General features: G+C 41.6%; 1 protein-coding gene across 24 annotated transcripts in view; it reads left to right on the top strand.

The window, feature by feature from the left end:
• The first annotated feature begins 2,617 nt into the window (after positions 1 to 2,617).
• Positions 2,618 to 20,556, top strand: part of AGFG1 (ArfGAP with FG repeats 1) — a 29,851-nt gene continuing 11,912 nt past the window's right edge. For 4 of the 24 annotated variants that reach the window (XM_081006918.1, XM_081006905.1, XM_081006912.1 and 1 more), the window contains exons 1-6: positions 2,626 to 3,185; positions 5,927 to 6,020; positions 12,410 to 12,525; positions 16,351 to 16,513; positions 17,160 to 17,313; positions 19,932 to 20,051. In XM_081006918.1, the coding sequence (XP_080863044.1) occupies positions 3,019 to 3,185; positions 5,927 to 6,020; positions 12,410 to 12,525; positions 16,351 to 16,513; positions 17,160 to 17,313; positions 19,932 to 20,051 (814 nt within the window). In that variant the 5' untranslated portion in view covers positions 2,626 to 3,018. Of the gene's footprint in view, positions 3,186 to 5,926; positions 6,021 to 12,409; positions 12,526 to 16,350; positions 16,514 to 17,159; positions 17,314 to 19,931; positions 20,052 to 20,556 lie in introns of all 24 variants that reach the window. The other 20 variants (XM_081006915.1, XM_081006906.1, XM_081006921.1 and 17 more) reach the window with 16 other exon arrangements.

Genomic DNA, 20,556 nt, shown 5'->3' with positions numbered 1-20,556 from the left:
TGAATTCCCATACTTGGAAGAGAAGATAATGTATCTCTCTTGAAGGGGAAGTAAAACTGAGATTGTGCCATCTTCCTTGATTACTCAGTGAATTCATGACTGTGTATACTTTTATGACCAGGTCCAAGTTCTGCATTCCAGTGGGCAATGCTGGTTTGCAACACATTCTTAAAAAGGCTTCACTCAGTTTCAAACAACGTTCCCTTTTGCTACTTTGCCTGTTGTGTGCTTCTGCAAATTTCTACTGGACTATTACTGTGTATGCATCTCTCACTGGAATGAACAAGAATTGTGCAAGACCAAGCATTCCAATGGAGCATGCAAAAATATATTTGCCACTGTGCTGTGCACATAGGGATTTAGAAATGAAAATGACAGCTGATCATAGCTTTCAAAAAACATTAACGCATGCCCAAGCATGCTTTTAGTTCCTGGTTTTTTATTCTGAAAATGGAATGCATTTGTGGCATTAAAACCTTGAATTAGCTTCTTAAAGTGAAAGTAAATGTTAATTCTAAAAGCTGCTATTAGCTATAGAAAGCTTTTAGAGAGCAATTCTACACACCAGTTATGCGCTGGTGTGTGTGTGTGGCGGGTGGGGGGTAGATATGCTGCTGAATGATATGTACGTAGCCCAAGGAGATCCGAAAATGCAGAAACTAAAAATGGAATACACCCACCCGCAATCTCATGGAAAATGCTGCCAAAGCCACCAACTGGACTGCTCCACTGGAAGTCCAGCGATCCATTTGAACTCATGACCACAGGGGCGGAATCCCTGCACCACCTCATTCTGCCAACCCCTTCAGGAAGGGGTTCAAATGCCCTTATCTGTTCACAGCCACAGTTTTGTAGCAGCATTCTTAAGGGAGGGAGGCAACTTATCTGAGCAGAATGCCTGCAAAGACCATAAGCAGCCCTCCTGGATGAGGGTTCAAGACACACCCAGGAGGGGTCAGTAGTAAAAAGGAAGGGGCCAGACGAAGGAATCCACAGACATAGCAGAAGACAGGTGTTTGAGCCCTGGTATAGGGTAACATGTTCACATTCACATTTCAGATGCCTAGCAAAAACAGTGAATGAATGGGACAGAAGAGCTTGTGGGGCTTGCACAGGTCAATGAGCTCTTTCTGCTCCCAGCTCCCACCTCTGGGAACCAATGAGACCAATCCTTTCCTTTCTGTTGCCTGAAAAGCAGGGACGTACCCAGGGGTTGGCACCAGTAAAGGGCGTGGACCCACAGGAGCACAAAAATTGCACCTCTCTATTCTGGCTCAGCTCCTCTGGCAAGGATGCAAGAGACCAAGACATCTCCTTGCCAAGAGCACAAGGGAGCCTTGGTATGCCTCTGCTGATAAGCCAGCTCTACTGGGTAGCATACCAGCTGGACTCATTGCTCCTCTCACACCAGCCTTTTCTGCCTTGCCCCACACGTAACTGATGTGTACATGGTGATAGCAGCACCCAACCCACCCACCTGGGTAAAGTCCAAAAGCTCTCATGTGCTCCAGAAGAAAATCCTTTCCCCTTAGAGTCCTCTTGCCAGAATTCCTCCTTGCAATTTCTTAAGGGAGCGCAAAATATCAGGAATTTTGCCTAATAGGTAAAATGTCAGGGGAAACCCAGAAGTATGGCAATGTGATGTAAAAAGCAGTGGAAACGGCCCAAAAAAGCTCAACAATTTTGGGATCTTCCTAAAGAGAGCTCAACAACTTTTCGGGGTATCAGGAATTTTCCTTTTTGAAAATTGCAACCCTAGCCACAGTATGCTGTGCTCGCTGTCAGTCAGAGTAGACAATGCCCTGATGGACCAGTGCTCTTACTTGGAGAAGCACTCAGGCCACCGTCCAACAACAGTGAACGTGGATAGCACTGCTTAGGGCACTGCTTTGATCCGCATACTGATTAACTCTGTTGGATCGGGGCCAGTGGATTTAAAGAGCTGCCTTGTAGTGGTTTGCTCGCATAGAACACACCCTCGCTGTGCGTGGGTGCAACACGCACACACACACACCCTTTCTCTCTCACACACTTTACCTTACCAACGAAATAGCGGGGTGGCTATATACTGCCTCCAGCTTCGGATCCTGCCTGCTTCTGAATACAAGCAGCTGGGAAATAGCCGCGGAGAGGGCTATGGAACTATCGTGTCCTGCCTGCTGGGGGCCTTTTTGGCAGGCCACAGCTAGGAACTATGGACTAGACATGCCATGGGTAAAATATTTCAATAAAATCAGGCAAAATTGCGGGGACAAAATCTCAGAGGGTGGTGGTGGTCATTTGCTGCTTATTGGCCGCCAGTTGCCCCATCTGTCTCCATCCCTTCCCTAACTCTGACATTTCTCTCTTTGACCTCTTCTCACCACCTCCCCCTGCAACTGGGCCATGTTGTTGTTGTTGTTGTTGCCCCCTCTCTTCCTTCTCCTTTCCTATTTACTTATTTTTAACCTCCTGCAGGGTCACGCCAGGTAAGCATCTCCCACAGGGCGAGGTGGGGGGAGAGAATGAGGTAGAACGGGGAAGGAGCCGCTCGTGGAAAGAATCCTCCCATGCGGGAGGGGGCGCTCGTCGTCAGGCGCCTTCAGGGCGCAGGCGGCGGCTTATCGCCGAGCTGCTCTCCACCTCCTCCTCCTCCTCCTCGCTCCCCCCCCTCCTCCTCCTCTCCTTGTCTCTACAGAGAAAAGGTGCCGCGCAGGTTCCGCTTCGGCTCGTCATTCAGCCGCCCCGTCCTCCTCGCCGAGGGCCGACGCCGCTCCCCTCCCCCTCCTTCCCTTTTCCCCCTCCCTCCCTCCCCTTCCTTCCGTCGGTCCGTCAGTTGGGGTTGCGCGCGCGCGCGCCAGGGGCGCGGGCCCAAGCCTCGTCCCCCTCGCGCTCCCCTCACGGGCGTCTCGGAGCCGGACGGGTCCCGGCCTCCCTCCTCATTCCCCGGCCGGCGTGAGCGAGCCCGGGGAGCGGCCTCTATACCTCCGCGCGCGCTCACGGACACACACACATTACCCGGCCGCCTCCTCCGAAGCCATGGCGGCGAGCGCCAAGCGGAAGCAGGAGGAGAAGCACCTGAAGCTGCTGCGGGAGATGAGCAGCCTCCCGCCCAACCGCAAGTGCTTCGACTGCGACCAGCGCGGCCCCACCTACACCGACATGACGGTGGGCAGCTTCGTGTGTACCTCCTGCTCCGGCATCCTGTGAGTTGAGGAGAGGAGAGTTGAGGAGACGTAGAGAAAAAAGAGACACAGAGAAAAAGAAAAGGAGGAGGAGGAGGAAGGGTTGACCTCCTCCCAGGCGGGAGGAAACAATCGAGAGCTTTAAGCAGGCGATGGGAGGGAGGAGTGGGTGGTGGAGCTGAGGAGAAATAGGGGGGGGGGCTGGGAGGGGAGGTTGGTGAAGACTCCCCCCCCCCGCTCCTGATCCCATATGGGAATTGGCAGCGGTCTCGGGGAGGGGGGTGGGTGGGTGAGTGGGGAGAGGCTGAAGCGTAAACGGGACTGCGGGCAGTTTGCGGTGGGGGGGGGGATTCATTTTTTCTTTCCTCCTCTCATTTCCCCCATAATTGCTGGGCCAGACCCTTTGAGAGGAATGGGGCGCGTGGTGTTGGGCGGAGAGCGGGGGTGGGGTGGGGGTCGCTCGTGTGTCTTTCAGGCGAGTGACAGGGGCACACGGTGTGCAAGAGGGCTGCGCATGGGTACGGGTGAGAATTGGGAGACCAGGTTGAAGAGATCCCCGGAAAGAAAAGAAGGAAGCTGATGTGGTGGAGGATAGATGGTGTGGGGCTTGCTGAATCTTCCAGCGTCCCTTAAGTGTAGAAGGGGTGGGTTTTATTTCCTCAAAAGTGGGAGGAATATCGGTAATGAAAAATGGAGGGTCTTAACGAGCACATTCTCTCTGTATATAAAGTGTGCTACGCTTTTAGGAGGAGGGATGCAAACTTTGCTAGTTTGATCAAGTTCCCTTAGAGCATATGAAAGGCTAGAGGTGGACAGGTGCCAATTGTGATATTAATCCAGGAAGTATGTAAAAAGGGTGGGGAAAGCTTGACAAATACTCTGCAGGTGCATTTTTATTTTTTGGTACTCGTGTAATTAAGATGGCAAATACGCTTTTGCCTGAGTGTTCCCTTCATGTGTTTGAGTTTATTGAGCACATTAAAAATTTGCCTTGAGGGTTTACAACAGGAAACAGATTAATAATTACTGGTTAACCTCTGGATTTGAGTTCACCATGCCAGTTGTTTGGTTAGCATAATTTGGTCTTTTTTCGTACCCCAATTAATATCAAACTTGCTGTGCAAATGGTTTGCAAACTGTGCAAATTGTCCCTCATCATTTTGAAGCAGTTGCAGTTTTCTCCAGCATGTTATCCTTTTTACCTTGCAAGATTTGTTTTGTTCAACCACATGGTGTTGCACATGGAGCTTGATTTGCTGTGACAGTTACTAAAATGAAGGTACGGCACTTGTCAAATAGATCAGAACTGTTGACTCCTGCTCATAGAGCTCATAGGTAGAATATGTGCTTTGTATGGAAGGTTCCAAACTGACAATTGGATATCCAGTTTAAAGCGTATAGTAAAAAAAGTCACTGGAAGGTCTTATGCTAAATAACTTGTAGAACCAAAGTTATAGTGCTCCCTGTGTGACCATGTTTAAGGAATCCATCACTTGCCATCCATAATTAGACACATGTGCATGTAAAAAGTTATCCATAAAAATTATATGTAAAAAGACTTGCTGTCAGCACCATGTACTTATATTATATACTCACAAATTTACTCTTAATTGATTTTTACTAGTTCACCATTACAAGTACACATGAAAGTAACTTTAGCCATATCACTATTTCCGTTGAGTCACTAATCCTTCCTGCAGTAATCCTTATACAGAGGTGTAGCTTAGATGTATTGCTGAAGTTTCCTATTTAGTACTTGCAGGAATCATTGGTTCTCTCACTTCCAGACCTTTGGGTTCTGTTTCATACATTATAGCAGTGGCAAGGTTGCTGCTGAACTTTTGCAGTTGAAATTAGCATAACCATTCTCAAACTGAGACAACCATGTGCGATATGACAAGGGATGAAGGAAGTTCAACAGTGTCTGGACCGTAAATTTGCCACACACATTTTAAGGAACAGGTTTGATTTTAAGAAGGCTGAAGAGACAAATATGGAGGGAGGTGGAGCAAATAAACTTCTTCCTGTTTGCTTGTTTATTAGACTATATTGCTTGGAGATTTTTGAAATATTAAGCAGTTTAAATAAATCAATTTCTTGGACATATGTGCATTTTTAGAGTAGAAAAATCTGTTAAATTAATAAAACTTCAATGCTAGCAATACGATGCTTAAATAAGTTTCAAATACTTTGATGATGCTATTATTATTATTTATTTATGTGCTGCCCATCTGACTATGTTACCCCAGCCACTCTGGGTGACTTCCAACAAATTAGAACACAGTAAGACATCAAACACTTAAAAATCAAAATAATATATGAAACCTCAGGTTATCTAACACTTTTAGCTTTCCAGATCTTAAGTAGGTAAATAGTAGGGAGAAAATGTCACAGATTCAAGGCAACCAAGTGAATCTGTATCTTTACAAAGTACTTTAAACCATCCAGTTCCTTAGTCCCTTCAAAAGACTAATATCCTTAAGAGAAAGGGCTATGGAATTGAGATCTGATATTCTTAATTGATTCCTGTAAAATTATAAATTCATTAAACTAAAATTATTAGGCCTAACTTTTCACTGCTCTTGGATAAGTACTCCAAAACAAGTACTAACACTTAGAAAAAGGCAATTTTCTTTCATGCCTAAGATTCTTCAGAGCTAGGATGGTTTCTTTGACCAATTGTAGCTTCAAGGTATAGTAGAACTTTATTTTCTTCTTGAAAAGTTTCTAGAATGACTTCCTTCAATTTTCTTGTTTTATAGACGAGGTTTAAATCCACCTCACAGAGTGAAGTCCATTTCCATGACCACATTCACACAGCAAGAAATAGAATTTCTGCAGAAACATGGGAATGAAGTAAGTATTACAGACTTGTTTTTAAGGGAATAAATAGTCCTCAAATGAATGTGATTTATCATTCTTCAAGAAGAATGATAAACCACACTGATTTTGGTGTTGGTAAAAATGGAGTGTTAAGTAGACATGGTGCAGGATGGTCATAGATTTATAACCCACCCTGCCCAGCACCCTGATGGGTATTAGAAATGGCAAATTATCATCAGATTATCATCACTTGATCAGTGGGGAGGATGCAGTGACCGTCATCCTGAGCTGAGTGTGGACCAACTGGGGGCTGTGTGTGAGGGTGTATCTTGTGTGTGAGGGACAGTGGTCAAAGCCACCCACTAGCATGTGCACCCTAGAGAGATAGCCAAGGATGAATACAGCCCCTAAGGCAGAAAAGGTTAGCCACTCCCATTGCTGAAAATGAGAATTGAAATTTTCTTTGCTGTTTGTAGCAAAAAAATAGTATTTGAGAACTATGAAACTTCAGACCCCTCCAAATTGGTTTCTGCAGCAGGAACGATGTCTCATAGCCTTGTGCCAATTGTGTTTGTTACTCTTTTTCCTTTTTCTTCTACGAAACTGTTTATTGTTCAAAATACCGCAGTGCTACATTTTTCAGTGTGGGTAGAACTGCTGTTAAAGATGAGTGGTCTTTCCTCAAACCACTTAATTCCCATCCATTTTACACAGGGCAGCAGTAACTTGCCATATGTTAATTATAGGGAGAAAGGAAGAAGTTGCTGCATGTGGGATCTGCGAAATTACCAGAAAATGTAATGGTTTTGTAATATAAAAATTGAAAATCCTGGAGGAAAGAAGAACCTAAGTAGAGCCTGTTGAATCAGGCCAGTAGCCTGTCTAGTCCAGCATCCTGCTCACACTGGTGAAGCAGGTGCCTTTGGGAAGCCTGGAAGCACCTGCCCACCTGCAATTCCCAACAACTTGTAGAACAAGCAGCTGTTGATAGCCTTGTCCTCCATGAACTTATTTTAATAGTCTGTTAAAGCCATCCAAGTTGGTGGCCATCACTGCTTTCTGTGGGAACCAGTTCCATTGTTTAAGTATGAAGAAATACTTTCGTTTATCTGTCCTGAATCATCCAGGGTTCAGCTTCAGTGGATGTCGACGAGTAGTGGTGTTATGAACAGGGTTTGAAATTAGCAGGGTGCCAGGCACATTTTGCACCTAAAGAGTCTCCATTTGTTAGCACCTCCAAACGTCTGGGTGCCATTTTTTTGTGCCTGGCTGACATTCAAGGATTACTGAAATGTATGTGATTTGAAGCTTCGAAGTCTATGTTAAGGACAGACAATATGTTAGGGAGTTTAACAATAAAGAGTAGAGTGTTTTGTAAACTGAAGTATGGTACCAATATTTTTATTGTAAACACAGAAATAAACCGGTATTAACAATTTCTGCTAAAAATGTGGTATCAACAATGTGTCACTTGTGTGAATTGCGTATTAATTCAGGCTTATCAAAATAATAAATAAAATGTGTTGCTTCCACAACCCAGGTCCCAGGAGCCATTTGGCTCCTAGCTTTTCTATTCCAGTTTCTAACACTGGTTATGAGAGGAGAAAAACTCTTCTCTGTCCATGCTAAAGCTGCTTCAGCAAGCCTTGTTCTTCTGTATGTTCGGCTATTTTATCTTTAACAATACTTTCCACCAGTTTTCCTAGGGCAGATATAGCTAACCAGCCTGTAATTTCCAGGATCTCCTCTAAATCCCATTTTAAAAATTGGTGTTACATTGGCTACTTTCCAGTCCTCTGGTATGGAGGCTGATTACAAGGGACAAGTTACATATTTTTGTTAAAGGTTCAGCAATTTCACATCTGAGTTCTTTGGGCGGATGCCATCTGGACCCAGCAATTTGTCAGCTTTTATTTTGTCTTTTAGGCCTAGAACTTCATCTCTTATCAGCCACTATCTGCCTCAGTTCCTCAGACTCCCTTCCTGCAAAAGTTAGTTCAGGCTCTGGGATTTGCCCCATGTCTTCTGTTGTGAAGGCAGATAGTTATCAGATTACAGGCATTGGTTCTGGAATCTTCTAGAAATAATCTCTTAACAGCATTGTAAAAGATCTAAGTAAATTTGGCATAAATTAGGGGAAGACTATGTTTTGAGACTTGACACTGAACACATGGCATCTCATGAAATGAGTACTTCATTTAGGCATTAGCAGGGTATCCCAACTACTTTATGAATGCCATAAAGACACCATAAATAATAAAATTGTAGGTCTTTATAGTTAAAAAAATAGTAGGTGATAGCTAATACACATGGATGGAGCCTGGCCCATGACTCTGTCTTACATTATTCAGTCAGGTCATCTGCTTGCTGAGGAATATAGTTAACTTACATTGGCAATAAACTTTTCCATTCTTCGGCAATCAGTTAAAAGTTATTTTTAGAAAGGGGTTTATAGCACTTAGTTTTTCTGGTAGAGCATAGTGAAACATAATTATGCTTGATTAGAAGATAAAAGAATATCACTTGTGCCAATCTATACTTTTCTTGTCTAAACAGGCAAACATAGTTGGTGTTTAACCTTCAAAATGGGATTAAGAACCTGGTTTTGATTCTGTTTTGCTACATAACAGGATTGGAGTTATTAATTTCCTGATGCAATGGGACGAAGCACATAAAACCAAAGCTCCTTAGGCCTTGTTCTTTTAACCCTAAACCTTTTGCAGCATTAGGGCAATAGAATTCTCATAGTCTGACAGTCTATCCCATGTGTAAGGTGTCATGGTCTTCATTGGGAGGGTTGTCCTCTGCAGTGCACTAAACTTAATGTTTCAAGGCTTTGACCCTTTGGTGTAGTAATCTCCCTCAAACTTATGTTATATCTAGGATGACCGGGGCTATGTGTGCCAACCTTTTCTGCAATACAAATTCTTACAAATATTGATGCCCCTATGATGCATGTGTAAGCTAGTTGTGACACTATACGAATTTATCATAGGTGGGAGCCAATATCAACATAGCTTCCCTAAAGTTTGCATATTTGTTTACTGTATTATTGTCCTTTTTTCTATTAGTTATTGTCTCCCAGAGCAGCTCACATCAGTTAAAAAGAGAGAAGGGCACTTATTAAGCCACAAAAGGAAAGTGGAGGAAAAAGGTAGGGGTGGGAGATCAGTTCTTTAAACCCATAACAAAGTGGTGAGAAATAAATGGGCATTTATATCCTCTTGGGACCAGGCTAATCAGTATATTTTTCTTGTTTCTCTATGTTTTTCTTGTTTTATCGGAAATGTAATATGAGCAGTTGTGGTCATAAGTTACTGTTGAAAGATGCAGAAACTATTAAAGGGTCTCTGTAAGCAGTTGTGGTATTTAGAGCGATTCCTTACACAAATACTTGACAAGTACAACCTTCTTACATTTTGATAAATTTATTTTGGTCTACTTAATATTTTTTATTGTGTGATACACAAAAGTTGTTCCCATTACAGTATTTGCAAAGGAATAAACTGCTGCAGATGAAGAGATACTGTGCCATAATGAATTACTATGCTCACAAAACAGGAGTGAGGCAGTTCCTGTAGAAATAGAATAGAATGTAATCAAGTAAAATGAAAGTGGTATAGAGGGAATATTTAAATGTCTTACAAAGGCAGCCAAGCAAGTAATTCCTGACTGAAGTGCAATTATTATTTATGGAGTATCTAAAATTGTGTTGGACTAATGCTTTCAGTTCTTGCATTTCTAGGAAGCATATATTAGCCAATAGATCAGTGACTAAGACAAAGGAATTAGGGTATTTACTGAATACAAGTTACTGCTTGCTTACTCAGGAACACTGTTTCAAAATCCTTCCTGTGGCAAGTTTCGCTTGTACTATAGTTCTGCTTTGTTGCTATGTCAAATTGTAAATCTAGTAATTGGCTGCTGCAAAATATACGTTATTCATTCATTGTATGGCATATTCTGAAATGTTCATTATCTTTATTACCAAACAGTTTTCATACAGAGTAGTCTACAGATGAATGAAATGTGACTTATTTGTAATTGTGTATCAGACCACCTATTTTTAACTAGAAGTTACTCAAATGAGCTCTGTGCCATAAGGTGGAAAATACTGGGATACAGGTTTTTAACCAGTCTGCATAAGCAGTAATGTGCAGTTGCATCTTGAATGAAAGCTAAACTGGCACTCCAGTCATTCCATACTTGCATCAACTGTGGAAAGTCTTTTCTAGGAAATAGCAGGAGTGTACACGAGGAAGCTTTCATAAATCAAAGCATGCTTTTCAGTACATTAACAACTTAGTTGCTTTAATTTAAATTGGTTCACTTTTTGCTAGGATTTGAGATATATACAGCTTATAGCTCTCTACCTGTATTATCCATTCACTTGCAAAAACCTATTGATAATTTTCTTAAGCTTAGTGTTAATATTTTGTTTCTAGAAAGAAAATTAAATTATTGTGCCTGCCTGCCTGCCTGCACTTAGGCAGCTAGCTGTTCCTGGCCAACTTCCTGGTTTATATTAGTCAGGGTGACCCATGGGAGTCCTCATTTTCGTCATTGCTGTTAAATGCAGACTGGCAACAACAATCTGCATGCAAAATCCCAGTTTCGTTGCATTTGCTAGGAGGGAATAGATGCCCTTATCCTTGAACACATTTATTCAGCTTTATGCAACAATTGTCCTATCCTATTGCAATGAACTGAGCAACCACTTGGTCTCCTGCTGTAATATATGGGATGCGGGTGGCGCTGTGGTCTAAACCACAAAGCCTAGGGCTTGCTGATCAGAAGGTCAGCGGTTCGAATCCCCGTGATGGGGTGAACTCCCATTGTTGGGTCCCAGCTTCTGCCCACCTAGCAGTTTGAAAGCATGTTAAAGTGCAAGTAGATAAATAGGTACCGCTCCAGCGGGAAGGTAAACAGCATTTCCATGCGCTGCTCTGGTTCGCCAGAAGCGGCTTAGTCATGCTGGCCACATGACCTGGAAGCTGTCTGTGGACAAACGCCGGCTTCCTCGGCCTATAGAGCGAGATGAGCGCGCAACCCTAGAGTCGTCCGTGACTGGACCTAACAGTCAGGGGTACCTTTACCTTTATCACAATGAACTGAGCAACCACTTGGCCACCTGCTGTAATATATACATTCTAAAAAAAAACATTTTAAGTCCTGTGGGTCTCCTTATGTGTTGCCATTATGCCAAAAGGCCATTTGTGTCCCCAATTTTAAGTTTATCTATTTAAAAAAGTTTTAGTTTTTTTAAAAAAAACAAAAAACACACATTTTTTCTTACAGACCACTCCCATGATGTGATTCTGTGATGTCAAAAGGCTTTTGTGTGCTCCCCTCAACACCTAATCTGTGTCCTTTTAAAAAAATGGCCCCCAGCATCCTCTTCTAGAAAGCCATAACCAGTTTGGAAACTGTATGGTTTGTTTCGGAAACCTTTTTGTACCAAATTAACGTATTTTTCGCTCTATAACACGCACCAGATCATAACACGCACATAGTTTTTAGAGGAGGAAAACAAGAAAAAAAATATTCTAAACGAATTAGTGGATATATGATTTTTGTGGTTCATGCTGTGGCCACAGACATGTGATCTGACAGTGAGTTTGGAGTAGCCCAATGCAAAAATCCTGAGGATCCATGTGGATCCATGCTTTGTAGCCACGCAGGAGGGAAGGAAGGGGATCCATGGATCCTCTGCTCACGACTGCAGCAGATCCCCCCCGCCACCCACAGGCATTCGCTCCATAACACGCACGGACATTTCCCCTTACTTTCTAGGAGGAAAAAAGTGAGTGTTATGGTGCAAAAAATACGGTATATATATTGGACTAGAATGCATCTTTCAATTAACCATTGGTATTAATTTAGGCATTCAAGGTCTTTTGAATTACAAATAAAAATTTAGATGCATTTTTACAGAAATGTATGTAAAGGTTTGAAACAAAACCCCTCAAAGATGTAATTTGTAAATTGCAGATTTTTATTTGGGGTAAAACCTGTTGTATACTGTTTTAGGGGCCTTTGTTTGGGTTGAAATGCAGGATAAGAATAACTGAACGTCATGTTTTGGTGATACTATATTAAACAATTACACTGTCATAAAACGGATGGAGATTTATGAAAAGCACTGATATGCACACCAGTAAATTCTTAAGCACAATGCTTATTCTGCTTCTTGATATAAATAGTTACTATTGTAGAGGAGCTAAATGGCCTTGCAGGTATGCATAGCAAGATCAGATTACTGTGTCTCAATGCACACCTATAAATGCTTACTCCGAAAGTAACCTGGTTGAACACGGTGGGACTTAACTCCTTGGTAAGTGTATGTCTGCACTGTTTATATGAATTAAATGATCAAGTTGAAATTGATTTAACCTAATACTGTATTGTGTTTCCTCCACAAGGTGTGTAAACAGATTTGGCTAGGATTATTTGATGATAGATCATCAGCAATTCCAGACTTCAGGGATCCTCAAAAGGTCAAGGAATTCTTACAAGAAAAATATGAAAAGAAAAGATGGTCAGTACACACCTTATTTTGCTAGTATTTTAAAACAACTTTTTTTGTTGCTAAAATTGGTGTTTCTTAATTTTGCTAGTATAACTATCATTTAAGTATATACGTGCTCTTATCTGTATTGTTATTTACTTTGTCTGGATGCTTTGCAGGAAGATAGCTTCCCACGATTCATTTCTAATTGCCAAATCTTGATCACTATCTTAGAGATTACACTGGTCAACAACAAATTTGTTGTCTGGGTTTTTTCAGCTGATTTAGGATGAATCTGATGCGCTGAATCCAAAAATCACATTGGTCTAGCTCAATCAGGTCAAGTTTTTGAGCTATAGCCACGTCTTTTTTTACGTTTTTGTTCACATGTACGCTTGTGTGGAGCATTTTAGAAGAAGTTGGTGGGGGTAAAATGCCTTGTCAAATAATTGTTTTGATTGGAAATGATTATTTTAATGACAAGAAGTATTCAAGTCCGATTGTTCTGGGTGATTATGTCGAAAAGGGATCAGTTTGAAGTCATAAAACCTCGAAATCTTCCATAAATTGGTCCAGCAAAGCATAAAGTTGGGGGGATCAAAACTAAGTTAATGGGGCAGCCGCCCCACGAAATATCCTGATCTTCAAATAGCACGTCGTCCTGTAGCTCATTGTGATGAAATTCCAGTGCCTATCTTCGAAGAACTTCCTGACATTAGTGACGAAGATGCCTCCAGTGTTGAAGGACATGAAGAAGAAGAAGTGGTTCTTGAAGATGATGCTCTACATCCATTTTCCCAAAAGGAGTTGAATGATCTAGTTCGCGACCTCAGCTTGTCAAAGGACTCTGCCGAACTGTTGGCATCCAGATTAAAGGAAAAAAACCTCCTCTCTGACAGTGCTCGCATCAGCTTCTTGCGGAACAGGCATCAAGAGTACCTCCATTTTTTCTCGGAAGAGAAGGACTTGGTGTACTGTGCAGATATTGCACAGCTTCTGCTCAAGCTTGGAGCGCCACAGTACAAACCCAACGATTGGAGACTGTTCATTGACAGCAGCAAGCGATCACTGAAATGTGTTCTGCTACACAACGGCAACCAGTTTGCCTCTATACCCCTGGCTCACTCGAGTACACTGAAGGAGAACTATGAAGCGGTGAAGTATGTGCTGGAGAAAATTGGTTATGATCAGCATAAGTGGTTTATTTGTGTTGACCTGAAGATGGTGAACTTTTTGTTGGGACAACAGTCTGGCTTCACCAAGCACCCATGTTTTCTTTGCATGTGGGATAGTAGGGACCGTGCTCAGCATTACATGAAGAAGGACTGGCCTGTGCAGGAGGAATTGGTGCCTTGCAAAGAAAGGAACGTCATCAACGACCCTCTGGTGGACAGAGACAGAATACTCTTCCCACCGCTGCACATCAAGCTCGGCTTAATCAAGCAGTTCACCAAGGCTCTAGACAAGGATGGTGACTGCTTCATTTACTTGTGCCAGGCTTTTCCAGGATTGACCATGGAGAAGTTGAAAGCTGGCATCTTTGACGGTCCTCAGATCCGTCAGCTCATCAGAGATCCAGAGTTCGGAAACTCAATGAACGAAGTGGAACTGGAAGCGTGGAAGGCATTTGTTCTGGTAGTGAAGAACTTTCTTGGCAACAATAAGGCCAGAAACTATGCAGAACTTGTCAACAACATGCTGACTGCTTTCAGAAACCTGGGCTGCAACATGAGCGTCAAGATGCACTACCTATTTTCACATATGGACCGGTTTCCTGAGAACCTGGGTTCAATGAGTGACGAGTAGGGGGAGAGATTCCATCAGGACATGAAAGAGATGGAGACCAGGTATCAGGGTCGCTGGGACGCAGTCATGATGGCGGACTACTGTTGGACTCTGAAGAGAGACCTCCGTGCTGCTGAGCATTCCAGGAGTTCCAAGAAACAGAAGTTCAAGCCCTGAAGTTTGAAAAATGGTGAAGCAACATGCAATTTATGTGTACTTACCTTTATCAATGCCCACCATTCAGTTTACAGAAAACCTGACCTGATGGAGAGAAACGGATGCCATTTCCTGATTCAGCAGTACAAAAATACCCTAAATCAGTTGTAGAAATCTAGACAACATTCAAAAAGTAAAAAATTGTTGCCCAGTGTTATTCCTCTCGGGCCCCTGGAACTACTTCCTTTCTCCATTATTATTATGATGTTTCATTGGGCTTGGGCTAGCATGAGGGTTGGCACTTCTCCCAAAGAATACAAAACTATTGTTCCTGACCACAAGGAGCAGGGTATTCTAAAACGATCCATTAGGTAGTATTGAGGGTAAGACTGGACAAAGGAAAATTTGCCAGGAAGCAGTTCTTGTGGCATAGGAGCATGCATTCCCTTTTTGTAGTAACTTTCAGGCAGGCTTGTTGACAGTGCCTATGATTGACTAAGCCAGTCTGTAGGTACTGGACAGAAGCAGGATGAAGGTTAAGACTGCAAATTCAAATCCCAGTGATGGGACTTTTTGGAGGAGAAGCGACATAGCTCAGTGGTAGAGCATCTGATTTGCATGCAGAAGGCCCCAGGTTCATTACCTACGACCTCCAGTTAAGGCAGGAAATGTCTCCCTTCTGAAACAACGGAGAGCCTCTCCCAGCCAGGATAAACCTGAACCAGTGGTCTTCTGTAGCATGAGACAACTTCCTTTCCCCACTACTTATGTGGCAAAATAATTTATTACATACATATTGCTTCCACAAAGGTGGAAAACATGACAAAAACATACTCTTTGGTAGGTGTACGTGAAGTTAAAGAGATGTACAGGTTTACTGTATATTCAATGAACACTGGATTTTCCTCAATAAATAGACACTGATGTGGGAAACAGTCTTGTATGAGCAGACCTTGGGGATACTTCAGTTTGGGATTTAAAATGTCAGTAGCATTAATTGAGAATTTAGTTTGTTTAGTGTACCATTCAATGAATTCCTTAAAGTTTAGTATGCTGCCAAAATACTGTAAATTTTATAACACATTCCCAAATGTGCAGCATGTTTGATTTGCTCTTCTTGAGGTTAGTGCACCTTAGCAGCAGTTGACATAAACATTAAGAGCTGTACAGTTACAGAAATTGTACTTGAAACTGTTAGATGATATTGCCCACTGCCTCCATTCATTCATTACCTTATACTCTTAAGACCAGGACGGGCAAGTTATCAGAGTATTTGAGATGGATTCTAGGGCAGACAACTGCTGGTAGTAGCTTAACTGGAATTGAATTGAAATAGTCTTGCGAAATAACTGTTCTACTCTGGGGTCTCTTGTCATAAGACTGCTATGGGGAGATTTGTTGAAACTGTATTTGCATGGCGGCTGTTTTGTGTTGTAAGCTGCTATAGTGCAGTGGTTCCCAACCTCACCACCTCCTGGGGCACTTGAAAATTGCCGAGGTTCTTGACAGACCGCTTAATGATTTTTCTGCCCAATTTAACAGTTGTAATGTACTGTGTTAGATGCTATATGATATTTATTTTTATTTTTATTGCTGCTTTTGTTTCTTACAGTATTTTATTACAGTTTGAATTCCATAGAATTCCAGTTTTAATACAATATAAGAAATAAAAGCCATAATATACAATTAGAAATCAATATACGTATTTAAAGGAATGACTTTGCCACCTCCCATCTTCAGCCACAAATCCACAGACACACCAAGACCACCTGAATGAAGCTCATTCAGTGGTCTGTGGACCACAGTTTGGGAACCCCTGCTATAGTGCTTGAAAAAGTAACTTCGGGTTCTCTTTCTTCTAACAAGATATATTGGGACTGTGTCTATTAAATTTGTAATATATATTTGTCTTAGGTATGTTCCACCAGAACAAGCAAAAGTTGTGGCATCTGTCCATGCATCTATATCTGGCTCCTCTGCTAGTAGTACAAGTAGTACTCCAGAAGTCAAGCCACTTAAATCTCTTCTGGGAGAGTCTGCACCGGCACTGCACTTAAATAAGAGCACACCTACACAAGTGAGTAGAGGGGCAAAAACTGTTCTTTCACACCCTACAGTTCTCCCGAATTTCTGATTTTTCCTCCTACTCTCATTTCTTTTAGCCATGCTGAATCTCAGCCAGCCTTATTGCTTGTTCAGCACTCGTATCTCTTCTCTCAGATATTTGGATCATATAACTGCTATTCTGGCTGGATGCATTAGCTGCCTGTATATTCCCAGGCCTAATTGAAAATGCTCATTCAAACTTGCAAAGCCTTACATGGCTCAGGACTCCAATATTTAACAGAATGCCTCTTCTGCTATGAACCCAACCATACTCTTAAGTCAATATTTGAGGCCCTACAGTTACCCCCTCTGAGAGAGGTTCAGAGCATGATGACAAAGGGCCTTTATAGCAGTGGACCTTTGTCTGTGGAATGCTCTCTCCAGCTAGGCATTCCTGGCACCAACTTTGTTATTCTTTCTGTGCCAGGTCAAAACCTTCCTCTACTCACAGAGAGTTGGAGGGATGGAATGGTTGCACAGATCCCTTAGTGCATTATCAGATAGAATAACTTGATCTGGGTGAAAAGTAAAATGGTGTGTCCTTCTACATCAGGAATAAAACCTTGGATTAATCTCTCTTCATGTTTGTTTAGCCAACTTTAACTTGTTGTTTACAGTCTCCTGTTGTAAATCGATCTCAAGGACAGTCACAAGAAAAGAAACAGTTTGATCTTCTCTCTGACCTTGGTTCAGACATATTTGCTGCTCCTGCTCCTCATTCCACAGCCACAGCGAATTTTGCTAATTTTGCACATTTCAACAGTCATACAGGTAATAGTCTTTTCCATTCCTGGATTTGTTACTGATAACTGATATTGAAATCCAGTCCCTACAAATGCACGTAGTATAGTTTTGTGTAGTTTTTTAAAAAAACTATTTACCCAATTTGCTTCAATAAGAGTGGTTAAATTTTCCACTTAGCTGTTACACTGAAATTGCCACTTTCCCTTTACTGTTAAATGTAAGCAGGAAACTTAGTCTGAAAAAGTGGACTGATTTGCCTGTCATAATTCTGAAATAACTGGCAAATGGCATTCCCTCACCATTATGAAAACCTTAGTTATTGAAATTGTGCACTATTAATTGTTTTAAACATCTGGCCCTTCCAATCTATTATCTTAGGATCATAAATTGAGAATTTAGTACTGGTAGTATAGCTTATATGGAATACCAAATCTACAATTAAATTGTTCATAGTGTTTTGCATACATTCTCTCAATAATCCTTACCACAACCTTGTAAGATAGGTCATTATTCTTATATTGCAAAGGGAAGGTTGAAAGGATAACATATTGAGTAGCCTGATAATCAAGCACTTGACAGTTTGTATAACTGAATATATTATACCAGCTCTCAATTTATTCGTTCACTTCTGTTTATGCAAATAGTTATGTATGGGAAATGAGTACTATTGGTTGCGTTTTAAGCAAATGTATTGGTGTGGCATTCTGTGGTGAGTGGCCTTTACAGAATGGGTGGAGAGCTGCCAGACCTTGAGCCAGATTGGGCCTATATCATATCTGGATCCTTTCTGCATGGCCCAACCCCATGCTTGTTTCATTCATATGTCCTGACTGCAGAGGGAGACAGGTGACCTGGAGAATTGCTCTGTCCCTCTTCCAGCAGCTTGCTCTGCTTCTGTACTGTCAGTAGAGGAAGAGAAGCTTCTTCATCACTGGATGAAAGTGAGCAGTAAGCACAGAATGCATACTAACTGCTTGGGATTTCTAATCCCATGCTGATTATCGGGAATTCCCTCTCAGGACTTCCCTCTTCCTCTTCCATTCTCTGTGTGTGTATGTGTGAGAAATTAAATACACGGATCGTAGGTGAATTGGGTACAATTTTATAAGTGAATGCTTGTCTGACTGCTCACATTTGGGTTTGGCCACTGCTTGCATGCATTTCCCAACACCCCTGAGGTGTTGACTCAGAAGCAAGGAGGTTGGATGAAAGGAGCAGAGTAGGCAATGAACTAAGAGAAGAACTAGGAGGGAAGGATAAATTGAGATTATGCATGAGGAGAGAATAATGTGCTTTGTTGCAGAAGGAGAAAGGAGTGCATATCAGACTTATGAAAACTCAGGGCAGTCAGAAGGAGTAACAAATAATGCAGGAACCAAAGGAAAATAAAGTTGGATACTTTCTACTGAAGAAAGAAGCAATGGTGCATGATTGATGGAAGGGAAGAGGCAAGAAAAGCTTTGAGGGCTGGAAACTAGAATTGAGAGTGCCAAGGGTGATAAAAGTTTTCCAAGTCCAGGCCCTGATGGGAATTCTATGAACTCTGTTTTCTATTGTTACTGAACCTCTGTGATCTGGCAGTCTAATGGAACAACAGAAAGAGGTGCTGAATTTCAGAGTGGTTTCAACTCACTAGTTAACTCTTTGATTGCATGTTTCTGGAAGTGATTATAGGAACAATATATTCAAACTTTGATTAACCTTGTTGCATCTATGGACAACTTTGTAATGTGTGCACTTTGTTACTTGCCTTACATTCTCAATATTGTAAAGTGATGGAAATACTAAAAATCATAATTTCTTTTGGCCCAATATTGGACAGTGTTGTTTGCCCTTCCTTTTGGATTTTTCTCTTAAAATTTATATTGGCTATCTTGTCTTCTTTTACGGCTCAGTAACTTCTCAAAGGCCAGGACCCAGAGAGCTACCTTAGGTGAGCTCAAGGGGCTTGTGTATACCTAGTGGGGTTACTGACTTTCCATGGCATATTGCACAATGCTTATGAAACTCCTTCACAGTTTCAAGAGCTATTTTTTTGTGGCATGGATATTTTCTGTTCAAGAAACACCAAAAGCCTTGGGTGCACAGAACTTACAGCCTGCTTTGTACGTCAGCCAAAATGTTGTAAGATCACCATGATACAAGATGAAGCTGTCTTAAATGGATGCCATAGTAGCAGTGAACAAAGATCCAACTGGCCCATCGCTCTATCCAACAGAGACCACGAGTATAGTATTGCAATATGATGACATCCTAAAAGAACTCCAAATTGTGTGAGCTGGAATTTGATAGCTGTTTTTCTATTTTTTTAAAAAAGTGCAACTTATTTATTATCAATTACAAAAAATGTGTGTTTGGAGGTATTGTGATCAGCAGAAGTGATCTTTTCTGTGTTGCGGACCAGCATGAGAGACAAACATCAGTTCTATGTATCTTGCACAGATCCCATGGAAATAACTATATTCCCATTTGGAGGTTATGTTTTCAAAATTATTTGTCCCATACTTCATAAGTGACAATTTATGTCAGTGGCATGTTTGAGGTGCAGCTTTGCTATCCTCAAAGCCTGCCATAATCTGATTCAGTTTATGACCTATTTTTTGTTTTCATACCATTAACATGTTTTGTTCATTTGCAATTTACAGCGCAGAACTCTGCAAATGCAGGTTTTGCAAACTTTGATGCATTTGGACAGTCTAGTGGTTCGAGTAATTTTGGTGGTTTCCCCACAGCAAGTCAGTCTGCTTTTCAGCACCAAAATACAGGTAGAAATGCTCTAACATTGTTAGCTTTCTTAATGTAAACTAATCTGGACACAATTTAGAATATCTTAACTCTTTTCTTCATCTAGTTGTCTTAACACACACACTTTGAAGCTCTGGGGAAACCTGTAATGAATGCTGCCTTTTGTTTGGTGTGGATTGTGCTTTTTTCTCGCATGAAGTTTTTGCCCTGTAGCTTCTTAATTATCCCTACACATGAAATATTTGTGTCTTGTTTGTTGGCACTGTAGAATATTGGCTAAATTAAAAAATACTGCTTTCCATATTCCAAGTTGGTGATAAATACACTGCAACTAGAGAAGAAACTAATTTAATGTAGCACAAGTACATTATTTGATCACACAAAAAAAATAAATCTCATGTGTAAGGGCTACTGCTTTGCTTTTTCTTTAATTTTGGTTATGTTGTATAATGTTTGCTTGTCTTGATCTATGGCTGACTTATTTCCTTTTTTCCTTTTCCTTTTTTAAGTGTGTTGTCTTAAGAT

The sequence above is a fragment of the Podarcis pityusensis genome (assembly GCF_964106645.2).
Source record: "Podarcis pityusensis genome assembly, chromosome: 5".
In the NCBI taxonomy this organism is placed as follows: Eukaryota; Metazoa; Chordata; class Lepidosauria; order Squamata; family Lacertidae; genus Podarcis; species Podarcis pityusensis.
This window is presented reverse-complemented; position numbering and strand designations above follow the sequence as displayed.